Genomic DNA, 15955 nt, shown 5'->3' with positions numbered 1-15955 from the left:
TGGACTGTTTAGTCGCAGTGACCGAGTTTTATTAAAATGATCCTGTGTTATTGTTGTTTGTTTTGCTCTGACTCCAAGATCCACATGGAACAATGCCATGTTTTTTTTTTTGTTTTTTTTAACAATTCCAAGAACTCATTTATAGCTCCAGCTGTGTGCAGGGCTGGAACAAGAGGCCGAGGAATGCACAGATATCACCTTCAACAAGGCAGATACAGAGCTAAACATTTAGATATCCAATCGATAACCTTTAGTCATACAGACTTGGTTAGTTTTAAAATGAAGACTAAAATGAAAACATTTTCTACAATTGGATAAATTCAACTGAAAACAACTATTGTTTTATTCTATCTATACAACTTAAGTGTGAATGCTTACTTCTGAATTTGTGTAGCATGATCTTTATGAGCACTGATGTTAGTCCATATAAAAACAAACTGACAATGGCAACAATCTTTAACTGTCCAAGGACATTTTGCCACTGAATGTATTTTATGTTTCCACACCAATTCCTTAGTACACCATATTATGATGACTATATATGCAGTCAAACAATCAGCCTCACTGTATGCACAGTAAGGTACTGCATATACCTAATGAGAAGTGTAGATCCAAATGCATTAGTATAATGCATTATAACTGTTCTGAATGTCTCACTGGGCAGATGATAATGGCTTTCAGGTGGAATTGTTGGGGCTTTGTAAATGATTGTAGATACTCTATCTGTAAAGTGTCTCGAATAACTTATGTTATGATTTGATACTATAAATAAAATTGTGTTGAATTGAAATACACTAGCCATTCCATTGGAACCAACACTCAGGGTGTGCTGGTGGCTCGGCCTGCAACAATACTGGTGGTCGGTTTTTCAAAGTAAATAAAGTTATCGCAAGAGTGTCTGTCTGGATATCCACTCGTTACGTGTGGTGATTACTTGGCTCGGTTGATGTTAATGAACTTCACTTAATAAATAAGGGCATATTATTGCCAAGTAGAATAGCAATGTACTTCATCATTATGTAAGGAGTATATTTGAAAAAAGGCTTTAAGGTGTGTGCACCGCTCAAACATTTTGCATCCACCATTCACATTGAATTGACTTGAAAAGTGAACTGAGTTGAATTGAAACACCCCACTGACTGACCACTTTTCTGAGACACTAAAAAACCCATACATACAGTTGTGAATGCATACAAAACACACTGAAGATGCAGAGAGATCCAATCACTCAAGCCACTGTATAACAACACAACACAATATTCAAGGAAATAAAAATAACTGCAAGGTTTAAGCTCAAAAGCCATCTCACTTCTCTCTGGTTGTATGCCTTAAAGCAAATGTATATTTTTGTCCTGTTCATTAGTAATGAAATGGATTGTGAATAAAACAGCAACAGAGTACTCAGGGACTTCAGAGACACAAGTGTGCTTGTATGCACAGATTCTTCTACACAAACAAACCGACAGTCACACCCTCTTCTCTTCCCCTAAAGCTCTATAATCTCCATTCTGTACCACAATTCAGTAGTCCTTAAAAAATAAAAGCACTGAGAGATCTTGGACACATTATCTGGGGGGAGAAAAGGAGACTGAGCAGCCTGTCCAAAAAAGCACTCCAGCCTCTCCATTAGCTGGAAGAAAAGAGTGGGCGGCTTTGAGGAGTTGCTATTCTGTTGTGCGCCATGAATCACAGAGCGCCGATGTTTGTTCAGTTCCACGGCCCAACCTACACACTCCCATAATTAACCTTCTGCCTGGAAACCCTCTCCCTCTGACGTGTTTGTGCGTGTGTCTGTCTATGTGTAGCGTGTGTGTGTGTGTGTGTGTGTGTGTGTGTGTGTGTGTGTGTGTGTGGTGTGTAGGGATGACTTCCTCTCTGAGTGGTAGACAGAGTGTAGGAGAACATGGAGAGAAGATGGTTTATGGCCCAGATAAAAGAGTACTGTAGTCAGAGATTTCCACTTCAAGCAAGCTCGTCCTGTATCTTTTACTTAATATATCGATGTAACAGGGCCATCAAATAAATATCCTGCACCTTTATTGTGTTTGGCATTAAAGTCAGTCTTGTTGCCATCCTTGCCCAAGTGTTTGAAAAAAAGAAAATTGATTCAGCATTCATGTGAGTGCCTGAGAAGAGAATATTCAAGTCCAGTGGTGGAGTTTTCTAGTTTAAGAAGGAATCTGAAAAATATGTTATTAGAATTTCAAGCTCACTTATTTGTAGCATGTTGACTTTCAAAACTCAGGCAAAATTACTTGCTTCCAGAAATGTAGCCAGCAATAAAAAAATTGAAAAGTCGAGTCCAACTGCAATCTGAAAATGTCATGCTGATAACACAAATAATCCAGATGCTCTTCATCGGCTTGTTCATTTCAACGCAATTAAACGTAAAAACTAAACTAATGTGGCAGTTAATAAAGCTCATTAATGCATTTATTAGAACATACTTCTAAATTAGCATAGCTGTTATGCATACCATATTGCTGGCATGAATATAAACCTACAATAAATAGAATATACAGTCTCAGGGAAAAATCCAACATTACAGTGATGCCAATTTATGCAGCAGGGACTAACCAGTTCACACTTTCTATATGGGGCGTGTGTTGTAGCTCCTATGGTAAACCTCAGTCCCTATTTAATCTCACACCAGCCATAGATTTAGTCCACAATTCCAAAATGTATTAGGCGAGTCTTAGTGCCTTGCTCAAGGTTATTTTGATAGTAATGTATCCCTCCTCCTCTTGGCTCTCATCTTACCTCATTGCCAAGCAGAGCAGAGACGCAGGCTTCCGAGGCATCACATATAGCTGTGAGGTCGTGACCCCCCTCCAGGGCAAGCACCAACCGACCGCCTGCCAGACCCATCAGCTGCCTGGTCAGGTAGCCAAAGCCTGGACACACAGGAAATGACAGCAAAGAGAGGGCAGAGAAAGAGAGGGTAAGAGAGAGAGCAGGAGAAAAAGAATGAGACTGGGGAGCACTGCTGTTCAAGCTCTAACTTCCTTTTTGGATATTGAGCAAAGAAAATAAGAGACAAAAAGGGGGTTTTAAGCATGGATGAGAAAAGGGGTGACTGTATCAGAGAGAGGAAGAGAGTGCACTGTGGATTTACTAGGGGCCAAAAAACAAGCCATAATATGAGCCAGGTTTAATTTTAATAAATGTGGCTTTGCGTATAGGCTCGGACACAGTCTTTGATCTTTTTCTCTCGCTCAGGAGGAGGGGAGTTTTAACATATGCATTCAGCCAAACTTTCTTCTCCCCTAAATTCTACCCATATCCCCTCTTCTTGCAATCCTCTCTAACCACCCATGTCACCCCCTTAACAACCAAGACCCCTGCTCTTATTTGAGATCTGCAGGATGGTTTTAGAAAAGCTCTTTGCTGGCATGCCAAGGTCTCGACCTGAATACGCAAGTCAGAGGCACAAAATAAACACAAAGGCGTGTGTTTACCTGTGTGTGCGTCTGTCAGTCTTTCCTGCTCTATTGTGTTGCATTGTAAGGGCAGGGAATATGAACGACATGAGTGAGACTGTGGAGGGCATGCGTTAAAATGTGAATGCATCATTAAAAGTTCCTAGAGAAAGTTTATCTATGGCTTAGAAAACAGAGAATGAATAACTGGGTAGCTGTGGTCAGCACTTACATTTGGCTGTCAGTTTGTATCCTCCCAGGGGTGGAGCATGTCCGTCGACCACATCAAAGCCTGAAGATACCAGAACCACGTCTGGGGCAAACTCGTTGGCAATAGGCATAACCACCGTCCTAGGAAAAACAACGTCACAACAAAATAATGTATTTATGGTGGAGACTGTATAAGAGATGTTGTATAAGCCTCCTATCTCTAACCAGGAATTGTGGCTTTACTGTATATAGAACACTTTGTTTGAAAACAAGTGCATGCATGCATTTGGGTTTTCGTTGGCTGCCCTCCTGCAGGAAGGCCAGACAGCAGAGATTTACTGTCTCAAAAACACTAAAATTGAAAAGCATTGAAAGCTTGGTGATAAGTGGGGTTAAATCTTATCCTGCTGGCTTGAGGGGCAGTCTCCCTCCCAACTTGCTCTTTTTGAAGAAGGCCTATCAAAAAGTCATGCTGCATTTTATTAACAGATACTTTTGAAGCTGCAAGACTGACATCTGGTTGAATGACAGGATAACTGGGCTACAACCAAACATAAACTGCTCCAACATAAATGAAATAGAATATATTCCGAGATAAGAAGCCAATCCTCAACTCGCTCAAAAGTACAATCAAAATCACAGAGCCTGATGAGCCAAGTTTTCATGATTTCAAGATACCAATTGTGTGAATATAAACAGTTATACAATTGTATTTCTACCATATTTCCATTACATGCAACGGTGTGAAAGGATGTGAAGTTCAAAGCTAAACATATAGAGAGAATCAAGAGATAAAATAAGTTGAGCACTGAGGGCAACTGTATATGTAAACTTTCAACCATAGTCCCATATTCTGATAAGGCTACACCTTACCTTAAAATATTTAACACCATTTCTGTTTTTGGCCAAATAATCAGAAAATTGTGAAATAAGAAGAATAACCGACTTGCTGCAGGCAAGCTAAATACATAGTGGCTCTACTATTAAAATATGAACATGGAGATATGCCTTTAGTATGCTTACTGTCCTCCTGATGATGATTGTGGTATTTGGTGTAACTAGCCTGATATGCTACATGTCATTATAGCTGTATATCAGTTGCTGTATTTTTGAATTATTTTATGACTTTTCTTTCCCTTTCAAAGCAAACATCCACCTAATGAGTTTGTATGTACTGTATGTGTGTGGCAGAGAAAATTACAGCATACACTTTCTGAAGTGGAAAGTTTAGGAAATTTAGAGGCTGTGATACACTACAACATCCTTATATAAAAAGGAAAAACAGAAGGACACATGTAATTGCATGCGTGTGTTTGTGTGTTAAGTATGCAGGATAATTCTAACACTGGATGGGTGTGGTCAACAAGGGCTGTTTGTGTTCAACCTTCCTCTTACACACAGCTGGTAGGGAGGGAGTGCTTGTGTGTAATGTGTAATGCCCATAAATCCAATCATCAGTGGGGTACTGTGTAATGATTCACTGCAGGTTGTGGCTGGAAAATCCAGTCCGGTTTATATAGTCACCCTGTTAGAAAAAAAAAACGCCAAACAGTATGTGTGTTTTGCACAGAAAGATAAGATTAGAGAACACATAAGATTAGACTAGTTTGAATTTATCAGCTTCATTTGTTAATTAAAGAAATTAATCCACTTATAATCCAGGTAATTTAAACACTGCTTAAAGAAAAAACAATTAAACAGTTAATGAAATAACTAAGAAAGTTTTTTCTGTATCTGGTAAGGGTATCTGTAAATTATGAATTATTAGAAATGTCTGATCACTGAACTAGGGTTTCCCGCGAGGTTTATTCGACTTTGTATGAAAGTATAACGTGTCATAGTAATCTGGTTTAGTATGATTAAGGATGTCTCACTAACTTCATAAATAGTTATAGACTTCCCGAATGTGGTTCTCTCGGATTTGCTTAGAGTCTACACAAGAATGTTCTGGGGGTCTAGGATATTTGGGCGAGTAGTGTTTTTGTGAGGTCTGCGAGTGACGGAGTACCACAGGGTTCCGCCGTAGGTCCTCTGTACTTTGCCAACCTCAGAAACATGGTGCTGGTTTGCAGGCTGTGGGTGAGCAGCGTGCCCTGAACTTTAGAGGCCACCGGTTTTTCCAGCTCTTGTTCACCACCAAATTATAACCTTCAACTGCGCACACCACACCCCCCCCACCACAACACAACACCCATACGTACACACAGCTGTCTGAGGGAGAGGCGGTAGGTAGTATTAGAAGCTTTTTGGTAGTACCAGACAGAAAGAATACACAGAGTGCATGCGTTACTGTGTGTTAGCGTGTGTTTTCAGAGGAAAACGTCATGTAAAGAAGATATAGGAATAGGAAGGAGCAAAAAAAAAGAGAAAGATACAGAGAGCAAGAAAATGAAAGAGGGCCAGGCCTTAAACCTCTGGGGGAGGAGTCTAGAAAGAAAACATTAACCAAGACTGAGTGAGTAAGGACATGAATGAAAAGTAGATGAAAATTATGTCAGCATTATGACAAGTGCACATTTAAAAAAAAAAAAAAAAAGTAACATGATTTGTTGTACCAGTTCTGTTGTACCAACAGTTCATCAGCTTTTAATCAGACCAAAGTCAACAACACAAACAAAAAAGACAATTATGTGAAATAAACTTTTTCAGCTCCAGTTTAAGATTTTATCGTATGTGTCACAGGTTTTCAACCTCTGTCTCAGCCAACTCAAGAACTCACATACACACACAGCCTTGGCTCAATAACATTTGGGCCATAAAAGACCCCACACTAAAGGGAGCTGGCCACAGGCGCGCACGTGGGCTGACACACAGCAGCGCAGGGGGAAACCTTGACCGCCAAGGATACTTTTAACTACTGAGAGCTCCCCCACCTTTCTCTACTAACCTTGAACACAGACAGAGACAGTTCTGGTCACGATGATGAAAAGTGCTGGTGTCATCAGTTCCATCCCCCACCCCCTTGAAAAATTTCCATATTTAAGGAAATAAAAACCGACAGTAATCAATTAGCAGACTGGCATAAAGGGAAACCAGCGGTTTTAGCAAAGACTAATTGGGTGTGAATCAGAGGCGTTGTATGTGGAGATGAAAAAGCCTCTCTGTTAATTATGGGAGGGAAGAGTTTACGACTGAGCTGTAAGCTACGGGGCATCCTGAGTGAAGAGGTTGCAATGTAAACCACTGCTGGCTCTCTCACAGATAGATCTTACTGTGAGAGGAATTACTTGGGTAAGCATGTATTGTAAACTTTTGTTTACGAATTGTTTGGTTTACCTAGCAACCGGTGCATGTGTCAAAGTATCAGCTGAGGATTGTTGGGTCTGTGTTTGCACGCGTGAGAGAGTGTGTGGGAATGTTGTTTGGTCAATAAACTCCAGCAATTCAGTTCTGCCAAAGTACTTCCAAATTATACACTGATTATGATGACAGACAATAATCTAGATAAGAATCTAACTAATCTGTGACAAACACAGACACATGACATGTCATTCTTACTGCCACCATCACCGCCTCTGTGCACACACACAACATATCTCCCTTTGCACATCAAACACTGTTGATATCGACTGTATTTTATAGACTACTAACTTCACCAAGCTAAACCTCACAATGGGGCTTTTTTCCATTTGCTCTGCTCTGACTTATTACTACTCTTCTGATCCTTATGAGTCCATTCAGGTTTTGGCAACTGTCATCCAATATGTTTTCAAGTGCACACAAATGTCCTCACACAGGTTAATACAGCAGTAGGTCTTGACGTAGTGGTAATTTTTTGAGCCAAGGAAAACTTCCTCTCCTCTCTAGAGACTCCTAATCTTTGTGCAATTACGGTAGTCCTTAATTTATCCTTTTCCACATCGTGATTATGCCTTCTAATCCAATGTATTCCAGGTTTCTAACATGGAGGGCAAAGGGCTGAAATGTGGCCTTGGTGGTGGACCACAAGGTGGAGATAAGACATTTAGATAAGACATTGTTTATTTCTAAACATGTTTTTATTTATCAAATCCTTAGGTTTCAATTGTTAATAGACATTGGAATAAACTAGTTATCTAGTTCTATTTCTGCCAAAAATACAGTACTAGTCAAAAGTTCCGCCCAAGTCTGTCCAAACCTTTGACTGGTACTGTATATGTTATATCACTTCAATAAAAATAGTGTAAACTCATCTGAGGTTGAGTTTCTGTTATGCAAAGGTTTTTAGTCAAACTGCCAGTATTTACCAAAGATAATTATCATTACCAGCTAATTCCTTCAGTTTCAATGACTGTAAAGCATTATAGGGACAGAAAGCATCCAAACCATGAGTTGTTAACATTGGAGAGATTCAACCTCACCCATTCAGTAAAGGGCCAGGTGAGGAATGTAGACTATGTCCCTTAGAGGGAGCAGTGCTCATCAAACCAGTAAACAAAAGGTTAAACTGCAGAGCTTCAAGGCTTTCCCCCTCCGTTCATAAAAAAAAAAGTAGAGGAGCGCGAGAGAGGAGAGAGAGAATAAGAGAGCGAAAAACTCACACACGCACACTTACACTTCAAAGCCCTGTCATCTGGCGCTGCGGAGAGCTGGTTTGAATTAAGTTTAATTCTCCTCCTCTCTCTTCTTTCCAAGTTCATGGCAGAAGAGGGAGTGAGAGGAGGATGAGGAGAGGGAGAGAGAGAAAGAGAGAGAGAGAGAGAGAGAGAAAGACGGTGCTTCTGGTTTTCATTAGGGCCAATTTTCTTATCTTTTTTCTCTGTGCTTTCTGGAGGCTCAGACTTGATCCCCTGCAAATGCAACGTGGCACAGGCCAGCGGAGGAATGGGAAGGTGCCGGCTGCAAGGCACGCATCCCCTCCCGAAGACAAAGAGGGAGGACGGAGAGGACCACAACACACAGATAAACAATGAGATTGAAAGAGAGAGAGAAAGAGAGGCTCTGTGTCCATCAGGTGTCCATGCACATGTGTCCGTCTGCATGTGGTTGTAAATGTGTAAGCACATTGATGCAAAAGCTGCATGTGTGAGCATTTGTGCATCTGTTTCTCTGTGTTTTTGTGCATATTCATTCACCTTCATGTAAGTTTAAGCCAGGGCCTTCTGCATTTCTATGAGCTTGTGGTCAGCATGTGCATTTGTATACACATGCAGTACCTGTAACAGTGTAACGTTGTGTGTGTGTGTGTGTGTGTGTGTGTGTGTGTGTGTGTGTGTGTGGTAGATCTATGAGCTGACTTTTGTGAGAGACAGGGTCTGAGGTGATACACACCCAAACTCTCTTTTACTTTATATCTTTGGACCTCCTTCATAATTCTGATTTAATAACCTACAATTACATAAACAGAACACGCAAACAGTACAAGCCTCTCTCCACATGCATGTTTACTCATGTGGGTGGATGCACCCCCGAACAAACAAAGATATCAAAACTTCTGTATAACAAAGCAGTTTAGTGTTAAGAGAGTGGCCTGGTTTAACTAAAGCACAGTGCGGTACTGACTAACTTAAAGATGCATTGATCAGCTCAAATACAGATGGAGCATCTCCAACAATGCCCTTATAAGAGTTAAAGGGTCACTCCACCTATTTTGTATATGACGTTCAGTGTAGTCATCACATTGAGTACTACACAGCCTGTGAAAACAGTTGTGTAATGTTTTCCGTGGCTCTGGCTCTCCAAAGTTTGAAGAAAAACAAAACAAAAAACCTGACGATGTCATCAGCGTTATCTCATCTTGGGCTTAAGACCTAAACCTTTTAACCAAAAGCCTGCATTTAGTGCATCATAAACTGGGAGGTGTGGTGTTTGAAAGAAGAGGACATTTAGGAGGCAGTAAGTATCTAATGAAAGATGCTATTGAGTTGCATTACAATAATTACTGCAGGATCCTAGGTTTTTGGTAGCGTGATCCACATGGGGACTAAAAGTCTGGATATCTCAGCCTCTACTGCATCAATTTTGACCAGGCTTTTTTATTCTGTCTCTGGAGAGTAAACCAACTTTATGGATGTGCAATACTAAATGCCTGGAGTACTCCTTTAAAAACATTAAGTATCAATGTTTTATTAATAACAAGTTTATACCAGTTAATGATAAACGGTTAAGTGTTAACTGTAATTTATGAGGCAAATCTGCAACACCGAAGTACTGTGGTTGTTGTTTTTACCAATTTATTGTAGTGTTGTAATAGACAACTGAATAATATTTCAAATAAAAAAAGACATCTTCATTTTCAGTTAATTTCTATACATATTTACATATACATATTTCTCAATCTTTTAGCCATACGATACCATGGAATCATAGAATTCCCGCCCATCACAGCTAGACAAGTCATTGATTTTAGCCATTTCACGCTACAAGTAATAGTACAGCATATTGTAGGCCATGTGTTTTTTTTTTAAATCAATTTCTATACTGAAGTGTATCAGCAATTCTTCTAGTAATTTTGATACCTCTGGAGAGCTGCACTCCCTTCACCCGAGGTTGTTAATTATGGAAGGTTCTGTAAACTTGTTCATTAGATGCTGTGCACAGTTGCTAGTTTTTCAATCATCAATATAGATGGAGAGAAATAATATACCAACTTGTGTGTGAGGCATACTGCACTGGCTGCTGGCTTCAGTGACTATACATAATGTCTGTAGTATGATATATGTATATTATGTGGTTTTCATCGGTGTGTATGCACACATGGGTAGAAAGAGGAGGATGAAGGGGGAAGAAACAATAAAAAGTGAAGAGAGGGGGAGTGAGAGCACAGAGGGGTCTGGGCTGCATTAACGGGGTCTGTGTGCTTCCGGGTGCTTGCGTGCGGAAAGCTGCGAGAAGACTGTGGCCTGTCCGTTTAGTGTGCTTGGCTCGGGCCAGATGGACACACGGTCGCATACACGGGTTCATCTTCAAAGAGGGCTGGAACCAATCCAGACCTGCTCCTTACCAGCTGTTTGAACCAGAGGTGTGCATGGGACGTAAGACGTCTGTGGTAACTCCATGTCTGTATGCTTGTAGGCCTTTCAAGCGTGTGTGTTTTTGTTACGTGTGACTGTGTGTTTGTGTGTGTTTTTTTGGTGGAACAAGAACAAATGGGATCATTATTGAGGCAGGGGGCAGATAGAGAGTGGGTGAAGGGGAACAGCTATTATACTGCTATTTGATGATGATAAAACTCTGCTCATTTGTTTCATTACAAAGTCCGATGGAGCAGTGCCAGTCTAGAGTGGACCAAATAGAAATCGGGCCTTGCAACTCCCTACCTACGCAACAGCCCCCAATAGATCATTTGTCAAAGTATGCATTGCTGAGCCTTCCCTTTAAGTCACTTTCGGGGCAGATATTTAGCATTGCAAAATAACTAAATCTATACTAAGACAACTCAGTCACAAACTCTCTCTAAAGTTGCAGATCATATTGTGTCTTACCTAAATGCAGCCAGGTAGTCTGCATCACCCATGGGAGGTTCCAGTCCTCCAGTAAAGGCCATGTTCACATTGAAGCCTTCACCTGCTCCACTCCCCACCTAAAACACACACACACACACACACACACACACACACACACACACACACACACACACACACACACACACACACACACACACACACACACACACACACGGTTACTTTGTGCGACAGGTGGGTGGGCAGGCAGAGAGACAGACTGGTGTTTCTTCCCACCTCGTCAGGTGCTCCACTGCCAGGGAAGAAGTTGCCATCATCGTAGCGATGCAGTGACAGGTAGAGGATACTGGGGTCTGAGTAGAAGGCCTGCTGGGTGCCATTACCATGGTGAACATCCTGGAAACATCGAAACACAGCGGAGTGTGGTGTGAGTGTGGGGGAAATGAGTGATTAACACTGGAGACATAACAGCTGTCACCAAAAGGACATCAAATGATTTGGAATGACTTTCACAGAGACGGGACAACCAGCTCCTGCACCTGCACCAGGACTAACTGAATGACACTCAGAGACTGCAATGCTGCCAGACAGTCAAGTCTGTACCTCAGCTGCAGTCCGCTGTGATGTTGAAGAGGGATGGTCAGCAGGATTCAATAAAACTCAACTTCAAAAGTTCTTTACTTTTGCCAGCAAGACAACATCAATTAAATGACCTCATTGGCTATATCCCAAGAACGCTTTAATACACTGATCCTAAAAATGTCCCTGTTGGCTGGAGTCGCATGACAATGACTTTGCTAGCTGCACTGAACATCCCCCTGTGACAGACGGAGAGGAAATGAAAAAGCCCTTCAAAGGCTTTTGGTATTGGCCATGACCAGCCAGGGACTCCTAGACATGACCGAGGCTTTGTCATACCTTCTTAAAAATTACTTTGTCCTTTTTTTTTTTTTTTTCAAAAGAGAGACAGTGTCTGACCTAAATAGCTGATATTTTAAGCCCTTTTCTTCCTCTCATAACAAGTACACTATACAGGTTGCTGACTGTTTTGGGCCCAGTGGTCTAATGGGCACATATACTGTATATATTTCTGGGTTTCTGTGGTCTATGTTACAAGATATCCTGCCTACCCATTTCTGAAAAAAGAAAACCTAATGAAAACACACAATGTAAATAAGATGTTCAACTGCCACCACAACAGCACTTAGGTGTGAATTCTCTAAATAGATGGTTATGTAGCAAGCAAACCATTGCGCTGTATTTGGTACTCACCCAGTCCACGATGAGGATTTTACTGACATTGAGTCTCTGCTGCAGCAGCTTGGCTGCTATGGCGACTGAGTTGAAATAACAGAAGCCCCTGAAAGTGGACCGTAACAAGACAGTGCTATTAACTTCCTGAAATCATCGTATTTACAAGCTTGAGCAATATTATACTTAAATACAGTCATGACATTAAAGTATATCTGACATTAAGGTACAACGTTTAATGTATGTTGGGGCGAAATTAAATAGAAGCTTTAATATTTGCGCATACTATATTACAAAATGGAATGCAAGTTGTCTAGAAGGACGAGGCTAATAAAGCTTTTCAAAAGAAGTGAAGGAGTAGGAAATGTCGGGGAATTGTATGTTCTGAAGGGAAATTAATTTACCAGAATAATGAAGTTATGGAGAAATGTCTGATAAAGTTGCTGTGACTGAGGCTAGAACTGATCTTTCTCTTGCTCAATTTTCCAATTTACTTACATAGGCGTGCTCTCCTCAGCGTGGTGTCCAGGAGGTCGAACTACAGCAAAACCATTCTGTCAGGGGAAACAAAACAAAAATCAATCTAATGATACATGTCCTTTCTCTTTGAGAGACTGAGAGGTCAGATGAGGATGACAACACAAATCAAAAGCAAAATTAATTCAGTCTCATGGTCTTACGTTGTGCGTCCGTCAATACCAAACCATAATCTTCTCGCCACCATTATTCTTCAAAGAAAATGTCACCGTGCCTTAGTTCAATATTTCAAACTTCTCACAGGCAGAGAAATTCATAAGCGTGTGCATATCCACACACAGAAACAGATGCTTACATCGGGTCAGTTAAGGGGAGCTTTGTTAAGGCAGGGGCCTGTGGGACTCCCAGCAACTGTTTTTGGGGCTCCCACTGCTTTGAGGGGACATTAGATAGATGTTCGGGCTGATGTAGAGCGAGGCAAGCTGGACTAATGATGTTGAGTCAGCTGCTGTAGATTAGCAGCCAGCCGAGAGTTTATTGTAGAGACAACGGCCTCAGCTGGTTTGAAGACACTCGGTTAAAGCGGGCTGCATAATACAATATGTACGTAGGTGGATGAGAGACGAGGGGAAGGTGGATTGTTTCTCCACGCAGAGGAAACAATAACAATGGATTAAAATAGACACAGGGAGAGAAATAGAAAGCAACAGATGGAGTGAGTGACAGACGTGTGTGTGTGTGTGTGTGTGTGTGTGTGTGTGTGTGTGTGTGTGTGTGTGTGTGTGTGTGTGTGTGTGTGTGTGTGTGTGTGTGGAGTAGAGTTATAGCGTTCTGTGGAGCTCAGAGAGTTGTTGGTGCAGGTGGAATTTGGTCATTTTGGCTGTGGAGGATCCACAGAGGACCATCTGTACTGTATGTGTGTAAGCATGTGTGTGTGTGTGTGTGTGTGTGTGTGTGTGTGTGTGTGTGTGTGTGTGTGTGTGTGTGTGTGTGTGTACACATGTGTATGCATGTGTTAAGGTCAGGTTAAGCTGAGGGCAAGTCAATGCCTGTGAACTTGAACCCCAGTTGAAGCAAGTCCATATTCGTCATGTTTATGTTAAGTTCAGCGTTTTTCCTCCTGGAATGTGTAGTCCATTTTATTTTCCTATTAAGCCATGATATTAGCAATCACACAACGTTCTATAGAACAGACCATTCGTTTTTATAGTAATTGTGCCCACATGCAAGAGGTACTGAATGCCAGCACATATAGTCAAAAACGTGGCGTGCTACTGTCTCTCAGAGGAATGTCATTAGTCTGTGGTATGTTGGTGCTAAGCTAACGCTACGTGTGACGGCTGCTCTGCAGGTGGCTGTGGTGTAATGCCAATAAAACAGGCCTGTTAGCGGGGTCTGTTGGCATTTGCAGTGGCCGTGCGCCGGGCCACCCTGCTGGGTTCAAACAGTAAGCAGCCATCGCCACAGACACAGGAAGGCTGGCTGGGTGTTGGGCAAAGCGTGATGGGGGTGGGGATGTCTGTCTGGGAGGTGGTAACCAGACTTTGGGATGGATGGTTCTGGAAGGAGGTTTCTCTTTTCTTGAGGTGTTTGGAGGTGTGGATGGATAGTACAGCACTGTGAGCTGATGTACTCATAGTGTTGGGTGTAACAAGGTTTAATTAATCCATTAGCAATATTCTCAAATGAACATTTACATAATCACTTATGTGCATAGAGGCAGTCAAACCTGACACGCAGACTAAAATCAAACCCTTAAAAGTTCTCGTCATGGATTTATTTTGGTGGGATCCATCTGAGCTTTGTTTCGTGTTGGCTCCAACTCAAAGGTTATTAAATGAAAACACAGAAATGTAAACCCACATGTCAAGGCCACACAGATGACAAACGCACGTCATCCATTATTCAGTCCAGTCCCTGTAAATAAAGCCAACAACAACTTTGCTGCTCATTTGACTCAACAAAGCATCAGAACCAACCTTCAGCTCTCCCGTTGCTACTTTGAAGACGAGCTCCACCACCGAGCCGACGGCCAGACGAGCTGCACTGGATGAATGGACCTCATTCCAAATGGTGTCGCTGTCCACCTGCAAACACAAACACAATGCAGCATTGAGTTGTTTATATCACATTTTTTAAAAGGAGAAAAAATATGCAACTTCACACTGTTTTCCATTTTTTCTTTTTCTTTTTCATCATTTGATGGTGTGGTTTACAGTACTTCAGTGTGACAGTGATTGCAAAACTGTGTTGACATTTGAAAACATTTAGCTTGTGTCATTTCACATCAAAGTTAGTCTTTAAAAGTGACTGTTTAGGGACTGCTGGAATAGTTTCACTGACATTGAGAGAAAACAACAGAGAGTGACACTGTGAGGCACTGTGTTGTTTTTTTTTTAGCACACTCAAAGGAGCAGGGGTCTCATTTATAAACGTGGTGTATGCACAAAACGGGGCTGAAAATGTGCGTACAGCACTTCCCACGCAGAGGTTGTGATTTATAAAATGAACTTGACAGAAGAATGTGCGGTCCTTCACGCAAACTCTGATCCATGCATACTAGGGCTTTGACTTTTGCCCAAAAATCATATTCGGAGTTCGTTTGTTTATTAATATTAATATTCGAATATATTCGAATATTTATTAATACTATTTTGACCATTAAATGCCTTCAGTAAGACCTATATTGGTATCAAACTTAAGTTTTTATTAAAAGTCAGACCCTGGATTAAACACAAACACTATGCTTTCGACAGGAAGTTCGGAGCTTTCACCGTAGCCTACGTAAGTGGTCTGATGTTTATACTTGTGTGCTGGTGTGTGCGTCGAGGCGGCGTGTGTGTGTGGGCAGTGTTGCCAACTTAGCGACTATTCAGACCCCCTTAGCGAGTTTTTTCCACAAAAGTGACAAGCGGCAAATCTGGCGACTTTCTGTAGAAAAGACAGCGACTTTCTGTAAAAAAAAGAAAAAAAAGTCGCCAGTATTGTCCAGCGAGCACGCAAGGTATTTCTCTCCTGTGGCCCCAAAACAGTCTCCTCTCTCTTCTGTTGTGTGACTGAGGAGCAGCCCCTCCCCTCTGTGCTCTCTCCTCATGTGCTGAGCAGGCAGGTAGAAAGGGGAGAAGGGACAGGGTGCGGGGCCGGTGTAGGTAGGAGAGACAGCGGAACGCGACGGGAGAAAGACGCCGCTGAGCTGGCCTGGCCCTGGGCCAGCCC

The 15955-nt window shown here is 41.7% G+C and overlaps 1 protein-coding gene across 8 annotated transcripts in view; it reads right to left on the bottom strand.

Moving 5' to 3' along the window:
- The window catches only part of hdac4 (histone deacetylase 4), a 145199-nt gene that overhangs the window by 12510 nt on the left and 116734 nt on the right, over nucleotides 1-15955 (bottom strand). For all 8 annotated transcript variants that reach the window (XM_039817948.1, XM_039817949.1, XM_039817950.1 and 5 more), the window contains 7 exons: nucleotides 14719-14826; nucleotides 12761-12816; nucleotides 12284-12371; nucleotides 11288-11407; nucleotides 11033-11130; nucleotides 3652-3770; nucleotides 2761-2894 (listed from right to left, as the gene is read on the bottom strand). In XM_039817948.1, coding sequence (XP_039673882.1) covers nucleotides 2761-2894; nucleotides 3652-3770; nucleotides 11033-11130; nucleotides 11288-11407; nucleotides 12284-12371; nucleotides 12761-12816; nucleotides 14719-14826 — 723 coding nt within the window. The remainder of the gene's footprint in view (nucleotides 1-2760; nucleotides 2895-3651; nucleotides 3771-11032; nucleotides 11131-11287; nucleotides 11408-12283; nucleotides 12372-12760; nucleotides 12817-14718; nucleotides 14827-15955) is intronic.

Source organism: Perca fluviatilis, chromosome 12, assembly GCF_010015445.1.
Source record: "Perca fluviatilis chromosome 12, GENO_Pfluv_1.0, whole genome shotgun sequence".
Lineage (NCBI taxonomy): Eukaryota > Metazoa > Chordata > Actinopteri > Perciformes > Percidae > Perca > Perca fluviatilis.
This window is presented reverse-complemented; position numbering and strand designations above follow the sequence as displayed.